We start from the raw sequence: 15,898 nt of genomic DNA, 5'->3' as shown, positions 1-15,898 counted from the left end.
TCAGCTTCTCAACTTGGAGGGCTTCTGCCCTGAAGGCAGCCAAGAAACGTTTTAAATAAATAAAATAAAATAAAAAATCCTATGCAGAACAGGAGGAGTGTGGAGGTGATAGTCACCTCCACGCTTCTCCTGCTCTGCATTTTTGCTAGATGGGCAGGGTTTTTTTGCCCATCTAGCATGGGCACTGTGGAGGTAGAGTGCAGGCAGCTGGAGAAGGCTAGGGATAGCTTGTATCCCAGCTTCCGGATGACCCTCCCCTCCCCGCCCACAGAACCACCCTCTTTCTGTCCTCTCCGAGGTCACTTTTGAGAGCTCGGAGAGGCAACCATGTGATTTTCTCCACATTGGCTGGGAGGGGGAGGCAGTGGAGAACTCGAACTCTTGGGTCTGAGGTCAGAGCACCAACTCTGACCTCAGACCCAGGAATCCAGACTATCCTGTGGCACCCCATATGCTGCCTAGGGTCTAGTATTGTACTCCTCAGCATTTTTAAAGTAGACCCATGACTAACAAGTCCCACTGGTTTCAAATACAGTCCTTGGCTCAAAAGACATACACATTTTTAAATAACATTTCTTTTTGGGGATGTTTGGAAAATTGAGGAGGGGAAGGGGTTTGTTTTGTTTTTTGGTTAATTTTCTATTCTCCCAGTCCCCCTCCAAATCCCTAGTTACACCAGCCCTAGGCTGGCACAGAGATGGGCCCAATCCTGGAACTTCTCCAGGAGATTCTGCTTCCAGCCCAGGAACACCTCATTTGGGAGCCTGATGCCAACTGCTGCTGATGGGATACTGCTGTTCCTACTTGTGGTAGATTTCACCCACAGTCACACGTGCATAACTGGAGCCCCTTCCCCACTGCCTGTAAAAGTCCTCTCCATCAGTGGAGGGGTGCTTCTGCCCCATCCTAACTCATACTAGTCGGGTGACCGTATGAAAAGGAAGACAGGGCTCCTGTATCTCTAACAGTTGCATAGAAAAGGGACTTCCAGCAGGTGTCATTTATATGCATGCAGGACCTGGGGAAATTCCCTCTTTATCACAACCGTTAAAGCTACAGGAGCCCTGCCCTCTTTTGTATCTGGTCACTCTAGTATAACTCCTGCAACTTTAACAGTTGTGATGTATGCTGCTTGCATACGAATGACACCTGTTGAAATTCCCTTTACTCTACAACTGTTAAAGATACAGGATCCCTGTCCTCCTTTCCATATGGTCACCATAAATACTAGAGAACTGGTGAAGAGGGTTAGGATTCCTCTGACCTTTAATCAGTTTGGGATTTCTAAGCTGCTTTTCAATTCAAATGAGGTTTCAAAGAGAGATTGCATCCAATTGTACTCCCAGAACAGTATGGGTGAGTATCTGGAGTTGGCAAAGAGGGACACATCTTTGATGTCACAGCTGGAGAGGTGTGTGGTAACATTTATTTATTTATTTATTTATTTATTTATTTATTTATTTATTTATTACATTTCTATTCCGCCCAATAGCCGGCGCTCTCTGGGCGGTTCACAAAAACATTTAAGGGCGTCTCTACATTAACCAAAAATACCCGCACCCTTCCTAGGTTTCCCCCCCCCCCCGGTCTTTGCGTGTTCACTACAGGCTTGTTCATTTGATTTATAATTGAAAACTTATCCTCCGGGCAGTGCTCCATAAAGTTCAATGAAACAGCTCCATCTACTGGGTGAATTGTAGCACAATGCCAACTTTACACACTGGGGATATCCCACAGTATCTTGTGATAATTTTAAATAGTGCATTATCTCTGATTTTTTTTTTAAAGCGAGATAATCGGGGAAAGTATGAGAGACATCCTGGAAGTTGATGGCGTTATGAAAAGGACCCACCAAGTTCCGTGAGTGACCATTCATGAGCGTGCAATAAATTGCTCATGTAGAGAAGCTCTTAAAACTTGCAAAACATAACTTGTGAATAGGAGCAATGCACATTAATTGAAACTGAAGAAGATTATAGAGGGATAATTAAAAGCATTTAAAATGTGGCTATCACGTAATGCAACCACATGTTTTATGCCCTGGAACATTCCTGGAGACATCTGGCTACCCACTGTCAGGAACAGGATGCTAGAGTAGATGGAGATTTAGGATCCCCAGAGACATGTGGCCACCCACTGTCAGAAACAGGAAACTAGACTAGATGAAGATTTAGGATCCCCGGAGACATGTGGCCACCCACTGTCAGAAACAGGACACTAGACTAGATGGAGATTTAGGATCCCTGGAGACATGTGGCCACCCACTGTCGGAAACAGGACTCTAGACTAGATGGAGATTTAGGATCCCTGGAGACATGTGGCCACCCACTGTCAGAAACAGGACTCTAGACATGATGGACCTTTGTTCTGATCTGAGCATCTTCATGTGTTAAGTTTGCATTCACATCCCACCCTACCTCTGGAATTTCTTTATGCTCTGGGAAGTGGTGGGCAGGGAGTGGGGTGAGGATGCAAAAATGTTATCCCCGCCCCTCATATCATATGCCAAACAACTTCAATTTATGTTCTAACTCTGAAAAATTACCCAACTCAAGAAGGAGGAGGAGGAGGAGGAGGAGAAGGAGGAAAAGGTGCCAGACAGTAATTCCCCTCTGGTTACAATGGCTTTTACAAAGCCAAATAAAATAGGGAAGACATTCAACAAAACATGTTAGTGACTCAGAGTATCAGATGTGCGATGTTGAAACCCCAGAAGGATGGAGGTATTTCCATCCACCCCACTCCCATCCCCATTTATCATCAGCATTTGCACTGCTAAACTGCAATCCACGGACTCCTTACTGCAGATTTCAGTGGGAGATTTGAGGGAGACATCGCTGGTGTGAACGGTTTGCGGGTTGCAGCCGGAATGGCACCAGGAAGTGGACCGAAAAACCTTCCAGGCTGGCAGAATGCCTGTCTGAATTTAGTGATGGGAAAAACATAAAGAGGATATATAAACAAGACATTTAACATTGCCCTTTGTTCCCGTAAAGCTTCTCTCCAATGAGAAGTTCTTTCACAGCTTGTAGCTTCTCATTTCCTTTCTTTCGCTAAATAATGAACTATTGTTACAGCCGGTCTAGGAGAGCGCTCTGCCCTGCGTAGCCAAAATGGCACCATCCACCCAGAAGAGGGAGGCAGCAGCAGGCTTGGGAGAAGTCCAAAGTTTGCAGAAGTTAGAAACTATTTTATTTATTTTATTTATGCATTTATTTATTTATTTATTGCATTTTTATACCGCCCAATAGCTGAAGCTCTCTGGGCAGTTCACAAAAATTAAAACCATTCAAAGTATAAAACACATAGTATAAAGGCATGATATAAGATACAATATAAAAACACAACCAGGATAAAATCAGCAGCGGTGCAGAAATAAAAAAAAATAAGATACACATTTAAGATACACATTTAAGATACACATTTAAAACAGCAAAGTTAAAATGAAGTTTATAGACTGTTAAAATGCTGAATATAAAATATATTCAGAAAAACACACACACCATAGTTTGGGGAAAACCTCCAAATAGACTGCTGAGGACTGAGTATGCTCAGTGGTCACAGAAGTGTCTGTTGGGATGGGGGCAATGGAAAATGGGGGGTTGGGAGTTAGAATGGAGAATCCTGGAAGAGGACATGGCTGGCAGGCTGGAACCCTGAACAGGAGCACTCAGTACTGCAACATTTTGTTGCAGCAGGTTCCACGTGCATGCTATGCTTTTCAAACAGGATATCATGAAGTATTAAATGATATAGTAAAAAAGCTGAGTGGAACTACATTAGGGTGGCCATATGGAAAGGAGGACAGGGCTCCTGTATAGAAAGGGTTCCTGTATACAGTTGTAGAGAAAAGGGAATTTCAGCAGGTGTCCTTTGTATGCATTCAGCACCTGGTGAAATTCCCTCTTCATCACAACAGTTAAAGTTGCTGGAGCCCTTCCTTTTTAAAATCTGGTCAGGAGGGCAGGGCTCCTGCAGCTGTTAGTGATGAAGCAGTGACAATAGTGATAACTATTGTGATGAAGAGGGAATTTCACTATGTGCTGCACGCTTGCAAATGACACCTGCTGGAATTTCCCTTTCGATACAACTGTTAAAGATATAGGAGCCCTGTCCTCCTTTCCATATGGTCACCCTAAACTACATACTATAAATTACACAGAGCTAGATCCCCATAATGGTGGCTTCATGTCAGGCCGTTCACCCCACCCCCTTCAACCTCTCCTCTGTAACGTTAAGCTCAATTCCCCCATGTTTTGAGATAATTATGTAGTGTATTTCCTTGTTTCTCATTCCACGTGCTGCTTCTGGTGGTAGGGCAATGCAATGGCACAAGATAAGCTGCACTAGAATTTACAGAGTTGGAGTAGAACTCAACGCGAGGCTGCCATTTTCAGCAACAGCTGTCCCATGTTGTTTGTAGCAGGTAACTTGTTTGTCAAGTCAGGTGGAGTGGAGTAGCTAAAGAGCATGGTTTGGGTGTGGAGAAATGACATTCAATCCCATGAAGCTTTTGAGGCCCTTATTCGGGGCCAGTGTTAATTCCTCTCTTGTTATTTTAAATAGTGTACCAAAGTATTTAAAGGATCATCCCCTTTTACACAATCCCATCTGCCTATTGCACTCAAAATCAGAGATCTTGGGGCTTCTCTGCATTAGGAAGAGCCTTACCAGGCTTTCTTCTTCCAGGTCTTTCTGGGTTTACAATGGGCTCCTTTAGATGAACACATGAATTGAAAACTTTCCTTCTTGACAATGCTCTGCATGATCAATGAAATGACACCATCTAGTGGCTGTATTATAGAGTAACGCTGGCATTACAAATTGCCAATACGTCAGCATTAACTCTTATTACAGCTTATCTCCAATCTTTTTGAAACCAAGCTAAAGAGGGAGATGTCCTGGAGGTTGACGACATCATGTAAAGGACCTGCAAACTTCCGTGAGTGACCAATCACGAGCATGCAATAAATCAGTTTTGTTCTAAAGCTTTTACTCTGTTCATGCATTTACTCTTGCATAAATAGGGCCTTTATGGCCATCATTTACACAGCGGGGGGAATTACATAATTTCCAGAGCCTCCATTGAACACAACAATGGAGGCTCTGGATGGAGGCAGCCAGCTGCTGGAGGCTTGTTGGACAGTTGCCCAGCTGATAAAAAAGCTCGTCGAACCTGGGATGAGTTCATCCATCCCTACTTGGAGTCCCACTTCTTTTGGAGGTAGACTTGGTTAAGATGAGAGACAGGGCCTTCTCTACTGCAGCACCCAGATTGTGGAATTACTTTCCTAAAGAGGTTCTTCTGGCTCCTTCCCTTTTCAACTTTAGAAGCCAGGAGAAGAGAAGATTGAGGGGAGACATGATAGCACTCTTCAAATACTTAAAAGGTTGTCACACAGAGGAGGGCCAGGATCTCTTCTTGATCCTCCCAGAGTGCAGGACACGGAATAACGGGCTCAAGTTAAAGGAAGCCAGATTCCAGCTGGACATCAGGAAAAACTTCCTGTTAGAGCAGTATGACAATGGAATCAGTTGCCTGGTGAGGTTGTGGGCTCTCCCACACTAGAGGCCTTCAAGAGGCAGCTGGACAACCATCTGTCAGGGATGCTTTAGGGTGGATTCCTGCATTGAGCAGGGGGTTGGACTCGATGGCCTTGTAGGTCCCTTCCAACTCTGCTATTTTATGATTCTATGATTCTAAGAGCTGGTAAGACTTTTGTTTATTTCTTTGTTGTCTTTAACAACCTTTTTCTCCCCTTGCTGATTATGCTTTGCTGTTTTACCCTGGTGGTTTTTTCCTTTTTTCATTGGTTTTTATTGCATTTCTTTGTGTTTTTACATGAATCACTGCAGGGCCCATTTCTAGGGCCGAAAAGCGGCATATGAATATTTTTGAACTACTGAATCCATCAATAGAACCTTGCTCTGAGTTTCAGCACCTGGCACACTCGGGCAAATGCTAGGGCCCATGTGCTACAGTGGGGGTCCACCAGGACTGTCACCTTGCCTGCTGCCACCTTCCTCACCACCACCAGATGTAAAGGACACGAGAACCTGTTTACCTCTGATGGAGTTGGACGGCTGCTAATTTTTATGCCCCTCAGTCCAATGCCTGGGGCTGGGCATTGCATTTTGCGATATAAAAAACCCCAATGGCTGCCCAGTTCCAGTTGGCTCCTGTCTAGCCGATCACATTGCAACTTTTGCTGCTGCCTTCCAGCCCTACTGCTTACATACAGAAGGGGGTGGGAGGCAGTGGCTGCAGGAGGGGCCATTGCTTTCACGGCTTCCTGGCCACTCAGGGAAGGAGGAGGTGGGTGGCAGCAGTTGCAGAGGCATGGCTAGATGAGGGGGGTGGAGGGCGATGATCTCGTGATTTTATGATTGCGAGATCGGTCCCCTCATCTACACGTGGTGTGCGGCGTCCTAGGAGGAAGAGGACGTTGCACCCGCCATTTTGGATATTTTTTTTAAAAGGAAAATGAGCACCTGAGTGCTCGAATGAAATTGTAAAGTGTTTTTTTTAAAAACAACAACAACCTCGTGCTCCCCCCCAACCCACCTCCGATGGAGCTCTGTGCCCCATGCCCGGTTCCCGGCTCTTCGTGTTTACTCACAAGGAGCCGGGACAAAACCGGGATGATCACGGGATGATCCCTGGGATATTGCCCCGTCTAGCCATGCCCCAGGAGTGCTGCCACCAAGCGGGTGGGGGGGGCGGGTAAGTAAGTGGCAGCGGGAGATGCTGACACTGTCAGCATGGGATGTGTGCGCACGCACGTGTATGTAATTGGTGGCAGTATACTAAGGGTCTACTCATGTCTGGTGCCAGCTCTGAAACGCAGAATGCAAACTTAATAAATATAGCATACCCAGCAAGTTTATTTTCAACTTTCTTTATTTTATTTTAAACATAGCAGTAACCGGAGCTTTGAGATCAGCTGGCATATCTTTTAAATCTCTTTGCGAGCAGGAAGCTTGATGTGTAGATCAAAGGGCCGTTCAGGCTGTGTTACTTTCCCATCAGACACCTGCCAAAAGATGCACAGACAGAGGGTACAATGATGAGAGAAACAAGATGGAGGCATATGCACACTCAGAGAGACTCTGGGCTTTTGGGAAGTACAGAAATAAATCTTGATAAACAAACAAATACATCGAAGGGGGGGAATCTCCCAAAAAACAGAACATCAAAGACAAGCCATGATCAGTAGCATGAAATGTAAGTGTCGCTTGGAAAAGAAAAATGGGGTTGGGAAAGGAGTGGAATTTCCTGGAAAGGAGTGGAATGAATGGCTGGAATACTGTATTGGATCTCTCCACCTGGGAGAGAGGATATGTTGCAATGTATTTTGGTAGGTCCAACTAGACTGCTGACTGGTACATCTCACAGAGACCATATAACATTGGTCTTAAAAGAATTGCACTGGCTGCCTATACACTTCCGGTCAGAATTCAAGGTGTGGGCAATGACATTTAAGCCCTAAAAGGCTTGGAACCTCGGTACTTGAGGGAGTGCCTCTCCCTATGTATGCCTGCCTGAGATTTGATATCTGTTGAAGGAGCCCTCTTCTTCGTCCCACCAATGCAAAACATACATTATGGTGGGACGTGAGAGAGGGCTTTCTCTGTTGTGGCACCCTAGTTGTGGAATACTCTCCCCTGGAGGCCCAACTGGCCCTGACACTGACTTCATTTTGGCTCCAAGTTAAAACATGGTTTTTTATCAAAGCCTTTGAGGGCTAAATTCCCCATGGTTACACATAGTTTTAACTGTTTTTAATTGTTTTTATTGCTTTTAAAAATGTTCCACCGGGTTCAATTGGTTAACGATTTAATACATTTTTAGCTGTGAATTGTTTATGCTTATCTTGTTATTTTATCTGTATGCCGCCCTGAGATCCCAGTGATAATAGAGTGAGATACAAATATTTTAATAAATAAAAATGATAATAAATAAATAACAGTAATCATACTTCCATTTCATTGATTATACCTCTATACCACCCAAAACCTGAATCTCCCTGGGTGGTTTAGAAAGATTAAAGCCTTAAAAATACATAATAAAAACCATTCACAATGCCCATTCTTTTCTCCTGACTTAACCGTTAAGGCCTCGAAGTAATTATTTCCGCCTTCCATATCAAGACGGCACACTACTTCCAAAGGCAAACAGTTATGAGAAGTTGAACTGTATTTATTACACACACCGAGTAGCTACAAACCTGTTTCTGGTCTTCGCCAATTGTTTTCCATCAACAATGCCCCGCCTCTGTCTCTTCTCCTGCGCATGGCTTGCCTGTAGCTGAGCGTTCAGGGTTATTACACCGTCTTGTCCGAACGTGTTCTCCATGTTCGCATGAAGACCAGCTAGACCAGCAGCTCCAGCTTCCATCAGTGGCTACCTGACCTGTATTGCGATTGGAGTGTAAAGGTCTTAGTAGCCCAACATGAGAACATCAAGATGACTTGCACTGCAGTTATCACAACAGTGTAGGATCTGACCATGTCACTCCGCTTCTGAAATCTCTTCGTTGGCTTCCAATTCACTCCAGAATCCAATATAAACTTCTCCTGTTGACCTTCAAAGCTTTTCACGGTCTAGCTCCTGCCTATCTCTCCTCTCTCATCTCACACTATTGCCCCGCTCGTGCTCTTCGCTCCTCTGATGCCATGCTTCTCGCCTGCCCAAGGACCTCCACTTCCCTTACTCGGCTTCGTCCTTTTTCTTCTGCTGCCCCTCATGCCTGGAACGCTCTTCCAGAACACTTGAGAACTACCAACTCAATCACAGCTTTTAAAACTCAGCTAAAAACTTTTCTTTTCCCTATAGCTTTTAAACATTGAGTTTGTTCTGACTCTATACTGTTAGCTTCACCCTACCCGGTGCCTGTTTACACTTCCCTGTGCCTGTTTGCATTCTCTTTCCCTCCCTATTGTTTACTCCAACTTTATTAGATTGTAAGCCTATGCGGCAGGGTCTTGCTATTTACTGTGTGGTCTGTGCAGCACCATGTACATCGATGGTGCTATATAAATAAATAAATAATAATAATAATAATAATAATAATAATAATAATAATAATAATAATAATAATAATAGGATCTACACTGGAGCCTGGTATCCCACCCCTATCCCCACAACATAATTGCAGGCATACGCTGCTGTGTTTATAATGCAATCAAGTGCCACACAATCATGCATAATGTTGTAATCGTGGTAAATGCAGAAAAGTTTAAGAAGTCACATGTATTTTATCATTTGTGTTTACAAGACACTGTATCATGCTGCAATTGCTGGACAAATAGTACGTCATACTGCTTTTTCAGGGATCTCTGCTGCGTATTTGTTTCTCTCTGTTGATCATTACTGGTTTTATTAGAGGTGTTGCATTTTATTGTTTTAACATTGCTCATTGCATGTTATTGTTTTAATATGTTACCCATCCTGGAATTTTTATGCAGAGTGGGATATACCCTGTTGAGAGCGTAGAGGTTAGAGTGTTGGACTGAGATTCCGGAGATCTGGGTTCTCAGCGGGTGACTTTGGACCAGTCACTTAATCTCAGCCTAACCTCCCTCACAGGGTTGCTGTGAGGATAAAACGCAGAGAAGGGAGACTATGTAAGCCACCTTGGGTTCCTTTCAAGAGAAAAAAGGTGGGATATAAATGTAGTAGTAATAATAATAATAATAATAATAATAATAATAATAATTTAAAGATTGAATCAAAGAAATATATTGGAATGAAGCCTATATTCTGTTATTCAAGTTTAAGTGTAAAGTGAAATCTCCCTAAGGCATTCTTTGTCTCTAGGCTCAAGTTCAACAATTCCCACACATGTGTACAGTTCCATGTCAGGCTATGTATATGACTGGAGACACATGGGGGGGGGGGTCTACACTACTGCTTTAAAGCGCTTTATAACAATTTTGACAACTTTTTGGGGCCCAGGACACAAATAGGATATACAGTTTTCAAAATGTTTTCAAAGTGCTTTTAGATTCCCCCCCCCCACGGTAACAAAGGCTAACATAGGGGTAGAGGGACTGTGGCTCTCCAGATGTTGTTGGACTACAACTCTCATCATCCCCGATCATTGGTCATGCTGGCTGGGGCTGATGGGAGCTGGGAGTCCAATAATATCCAGAGAATCATAGGTTCCCCATGGTCTGCCTCTGTGAAAGGCAGCATTGTAAGTTTTTCATAACCCACTTTTTTCCAATCCATGCTAAATCTTTGAGCTGCTCCTAACCTGGTCGAAGAGTCGACGTGGGGATTTCGCAGGCCTCTCCCTTGAAATAGGCGGAGCATCCGCATTCGCACCTCCCATTCACCAGAATTACAGTCCCACCATTTTGACAGGGCTGGCACTTGCACACGTTATATTCAGCAACGTAGTCTTCCACCGCTTGCTCCAGATTGCGCTTCTTTAACTCAGAGTCATGCATCTTCAATGGGACGAGAGTAGAAATTGGACTGATCTGTGGAGAGATTTAAGCAAGAATAGAGGTTGGACTTGTTTGCAGAGAGCTTCGGCTATGGGGCGGTATAGAAATGTAATACATCATCACCACCACCACCATCATCACATCAATGTATACATTACTTTCACCTCAGTAATTACTTACTGCTATTTTACAGTTCTGTACATAAACTTGGCCATCGTTTCATCAGCACCGTAACATGGAGGGCAACCAGCATGCACTTCTCTTATACTTACGTTTGTGGGCAATTATTCGACTTACCTTCGAAACAGCAGTGTGGCTACGCTATTATTTTACCACAACTGAGGCCTCAGGTAGACGAGGGGGTCAGAAGGAGGCGATCTCGCGATTTTATGATTGCGAGATCGTCGCCCCTTGTCTACCCGCGGTGTGCAACATTGCGGGCACCTTTTTTTCTTTTAAAGAACATGGAGCGCACATGCGCAGAAGGTAAGTGGGTTTTTTAAAAAAACAACAATTTCCCACGCTCCCCCCCCCAACGAGCACAGAGTGCGTGGCTCCTGGCTCTTTGAGGTTACTTGCGAGGAGCTGGGACAAACCGCGACGCCTGGCCACGTGTTCCGTGGTCTCGGGATCAGCCCGGGACCACGGAAAAACCGGGCTAGAAGGGTAGGGCAAAATCCCAGGGAAATGGAGGAATTATCCTCCTTGCTCCCAGGATCCCCTGTGCGTCATCTGGACGCACAGGGATGATCCCAGGGTGATCCCCAGGATAAGCCTTCAACTAGCTATGGCCTGAGAGTTAAAAGGCCAGTATTTACATGGGGGTCTTTCATGGCATTAACAAGTGGGGTTTACATGCGGTAGGGAGTAGGAGTGAGCCATAGGCTCCGTGGTGCTGTAGGTGTAGGCCTTTGGGGCAGATGCCCAGAATGAGCAGGAAGCCCCCTCCCCCAAATGCATTAGGACTGGCTTATTGCAATTGGGGAAAAAGTGAAGTAATACTCATTACCCTCCAAAGAAGGGATGGGCCACTTTGGGAGATCTGGGTTGAAGTTCCCGCCCCTGGGCTGGCCTCTCCTCCCCTGCATGGTGCTAAATATTTATCTGGAATGGCTGTGGAATGCCAAAGGGTCAAAATTAGCTTGAAAGCAGGCTATTTCTGATCCCTTTCATGCTCCGTATTAGCTATGGGGAATGAAAAGGGTAAAAAAGGCTACAAAATGGCTGCTCCATTTTGAGGGGTGTGTGTGTACTGGGCCATACATTGGCTAAAGATCCCCCACTTCCTGTATGACCACGTAGGGATGGATCCATCAGTCTATTTTGTGTGCTTTGTCCTATATTTGATTTTTTAAAACGTCTAAAGTTCTTTCCATCCCAAATCTAAAGAAATCTACCAATTTTGGTAAAGTCTTATCAAAAACTGAAATGAAATGCTCGTGCATCTGCACTGGCCAAACTGAGTAGGAATCCACTCCCATTCAGCACTAGCATGGTTTAATATAGAGGGATTGAAATCCAGACTTTTAAGAGCTAGGCACTAAAAACCCTGGACCTGAATGGATGAATTTTTTAGTTTCAGTTTCTTCCACATTCAACATTTTTTTATATCTCAAGTCCTGTCTATCCCAAATATGAAGGCAGTTGTAAACATTGTGCTAAATGCTTGTCAAAAACCAACTTAAAGAAAACTCTCACCCAGCCCTACTATTTACTCCAGAACCTAGAATGACCTAACTGGACCACTGCTTAGATTTATATGCCCTTCTCAATATGTGCAGAATCTTTAACGTGAACTGTGTCCTCCTGGGCTCATGGGAAAGGGATGCATGCATTAAAAAAACTCCTGACATGATAACCCATGATGGGTTAAATAAACCATCATGGCTTATTTAAACCATAATGGGTTATTGTGATGTCCAAACCCAGTCTGTAAGTGGGTTGGGCCAGTTTGAATTCACATTATAAGTTCTATGCAGGTCTACACCTTGTGCCAAGTCATTATGATCCCATCATTGTAACACTGTATTCCTGTTACACATTTATACCTCGTAGGACATACAATGGTAGCTCCCTAACTTTGGTCTCAGTCAGATCCTGAGGTCCTTAGTGATGGGATTATTTATTAATAGTGCCTCCTGTTAGAAAGGCAATTAGCAGAGAAAAACAAAAAGGCAAAACAGAATGAGCATTTACTAGTCTCACATACGCACATGGCTGTCTTAGAATAAAAGGAGACCACAGTCTTCTTTGGGGAAGAGAAGCTAAAATGGTTTTGCTCACAAATGATCTTGCATATAGATGCAGGTACAGCATAGAGTTTCAAAAAAGAAGTTTGTTCAGTCTGTTTTGTATTCCATTATACAGGCAGGAATGAGAGAGCAAACACACGGGCTCCCAGCAACGGTGGAAGTTGGAGAGAAAGAGAAGGTGAAGGAAGGAATCAGAGGGGCACAGGAAGCCACACTGCAAGCTATAGAGATCCTAAGGCTAGCTGTGGTCAAAATAGGGATATCCAGTGTGGGGAACTCTGAGCCTCTTGGGGCTCAATGGATTTTCCTGAACCCCTGGCTCAGCTTGCATTAACAAGGCGAGCTTCAGGCTCCCCGCCAGAACTTGTGGGCGCTGTATGCAAATGGCTCCTTTTCCCTCCTGGGACCTGGGAGGGAGAAGCAGCCATTTGCACACAGCGTGGCAATGGTGGAAGTCCACAAGCTAGCTCAACTCGACCTATCTCAAATTGGGCTTTCTCGCAGACAAACAAGATGGAGTCTGAGGAAAACTTGTGGAGCTCCAACACTCAAATGGATTCCTCCGACATCCCTAGGTTAAAATTCTCAATAACTAACTAACTAACTAACTGTAACACTGTCCCCTTTTAGTAATTTGCTGGCAATATTCCCAACCTTGACACCCCTGACAATTCTTGCAACACATGCACTACCTTGAAGAAAGACAGACACTAAGTCAGTAATGGTATTACATTTCTATAAACTGATAATTTGGAAAGGCCCTAAAGAAAGCTGTAACAACTTGAAAAAACATAATTTTTAGATCATTCTGGTTCATAAATTACCAATGTCTTCCCAACACATCAGTATATAGGGAAATAAAATGAGGCAGAAAATCCTCTTACGTCTTGTTTGATCACAGTGGGAGAGTCAGGGACAGTAGCAGCCCATTGGACATAATCTTCTACATCAATCACCTTTCCGTCCCTTGACAGCATTTCCTTCAGCCTAGCTAAAGCAATGGTCTTCCCTCCTTCAACTAGAGAGATGACGTCGTGGATAATTGGCTTGCTGCTTGAGGTTTCACCTACAGGAGAAAGACATAGCGGCGAATGGATCAGGGATTCTCAGGAAGAGCATCCCACCACAGACTGATTTCATTTTGCCAAAGGGATAATAGCATAAAGTCAAGAAGGACGCAGACAAGCTGGAGTGTGTTCAGAAGAGGGCAACCAGGATGATCAGAGGTCTAGAAACAAAGCCCTATGAAGAGAGACTGAAAGAACTGGGCATGTTTAGCCTGGAGAAGAGAAGATTGAGGGGAGACGTGATAGCACTCTTCAAATACTTAAAAGGTTGTCACACAGAGGAGGGCCGGAATCTCTTCTCGATCCTCCCAGAGTGCAGGACACGGAATAACGGGCTCAAGTTAAAGGAAGCCAGATTCCGGCTGGACATCAGGAAAAACTTCCTAACTGTTAGAGCAGTGCGACGGTGGAATCAGTTACCTAGGGAGGTTGTGGGCTCTCCCACACTAGTGGCCTTCAAGAGGCAGCCGGACAACCATCTGTCAGGGATGCTTTAGGGTGGATTCCTGCATTGAGCAGGGGGTTGGACTCGATGGCCTTGTAGGCCCCTTCCAACTCTGCTATTCTATGATTCTATGATAAATAAATAAATAAATAAATAAACAAACAAACAACCAAGACTGGTAAATCAAGTGCAGGGTCAGCATCAAGGGTTAGCATTGTTGTGCACCTGCTGAGGTCCTGCACCCAAGAGAGGGCCCACTGATAATGCCAGCTGGACCTGTTCCTCTTCTTCAGCATTGCAGCCTGCTTCTTCACTAACCCCTTCTTCACTAACCCCCTCACTCTTGCCCACACAACCGCGGTGATGCAAAGGAGAAGGAGCAGTAGATGTCACTGCCTTTATGCTCGTTGATTCTCTGCTTGGCAAACAAGTAGGTGGTAGCAGTGAAAAGGAAGAGGAAGAGGAGGAGCAGTAAGTGAAAATGCAGGGGAGAAGGTAGACTCTCTGAAGGAGAAGGCCCCATTTTTGTAGATCACAAGATGAATATGAGCCAACAGTGCGACGTGGCTGCAAAAAAGGCAAATGCTGTTTTGGGCTGCATTAATAGAAGTATAGCTTCCAAATCGCGTGAGGTACTGGTTCCTCTCTATTCGGCCCTGGTTAGGCCTCATCTTGAGTATTGTGTCCAGTTCTCGGCACCACACTTCAAGAAGGACGCAGACAAGCTGGAGCGTGTTCAGAAGAGGGCAACCAGGATGATCAGAGGTCTAGAAACAAAACCCTATGAAGAGAGACTGAAAGAACTGGGCATGTTTAGCCTGGAGAAGAGAAGATTGAGGGGAGACATGATAGCACTCTTCAAATACTTGAAAGGTTGTCACACAGAGGAGGGCCAGGATCTCTTCTCCATCATCCCAGAATGCAAGACACGGAATAATGGGCTCAAGTTCAGGAAGCCAGATTCTGGCTGGACATCAGGAAAAACTTCCTGTTATAGCAGTACGACAATGGAATCAGTTACCTAGGGAGGTTGTGGGCTCTCCCACACTAGAGGCCTTCAAGAGGCAGCTGGACAACCAACTGTCTGGTATGCTTTAGGGTGGATTCCTGCATTGAACAGGGGGTTGGACTCAATTGCCTTATAGGCTCCTTCCAACTCTACTATTCTATGGTTCTATGAAGGGAGTCTTGCCCAAGGGCCCTCCAAAATCTAGAGCTAGCGCTTGGGATGTTGCAGGCACCCAACTGGGTCCAGGAGTCCATCAGACTCATAGAATCATAGAATCATAGAACAGCAGAGTTGGAAGGGGCCTACAAAGCCATCGAGTCCAACCCCCTGCTCAATGCAGGAATCCACCCTAAAGCATCCCTGACAGATGGTTGTCCAGCTGCCTCTTGAATGCCTCTAGTGTGGGAGGCATCTCCCCTGCATCTGCCCTCCCCCAGACCTAGTTGGACGCCCATGGTGCATTTGTGGGCTCACGGTTTGAGCACCTGCACAGCCCAACAAGTGCACGGCAGCCATCTGCCCTTGTCCGGAGCCTCCACTGTGCACAACAATGGAAGCTCTGGAAATTATGTAATTCCCCCCATGTGTAAATGGCACTGCAAGCGAATGGTGGTGGTGAGGCGAGTGTCCAACAAATCGGACATGGGTGAGTTCGTCCTTCCCTAGCCTG

General features: G+C 44.9%; 1 protein-coding gene across 1 annotated transcript in view; it reads right to left on the bottom strand.

Annotated features, from left to right (window-relative positions):
* Positions 1 to 6,889: 6,889 nt before the first annotated feature.
* Positions 6,890 to 15,898, bottom strand: part of C9 (complement C9) — a 33,338-nt gene continuing 24,329 nt past the window's right edge. The window contains exons 9-12 of the mRNA XM_063128130.1: positions 13,592 to 13,773; positions 10,260 to 10,488; positions 8,229 to 8,413; positions 6,890 to 7,034 (exon numbers count right to left, since the gene is read on the bottom strand). Of these exons, the coding sequence (XP_062984200.1) occupies positions 8,259 to 8,413; positions 10,260 to 10,488; positions 13,592 to 13,773 (566 nt within the window). The 3' untranslated portion in view covers positions 6,890 to 7,034; positions 8,229 to 8,258. The remainder of the gene's footprint in view (positions 7,035 to 8,228; positions 8,414 to 10,259; positions 10,489 to 13,591; positions 13,774 to 15,898) is intronic.

The sequence above is a fragment of the Elgaria multicarinata genome, chromosome 6 (assembly GCF_023053635.1).
Source record: "Elgaria multicarinata webbii isolate HBS135686 ecotype San Diego chromosome 6, rElgMul1.1.pri, whole genome shotgun sequence".
NCBI lineage: Eukaryota > Metazoa > Chordata > Lepidosauria > Squamata > Anguidae > Elgaria > Elgaria multicarinata.
Note: the sequence above shows the minus strand (reverse complement) of the source record. Positions and strands in the feature narration are given on the sequence as shown.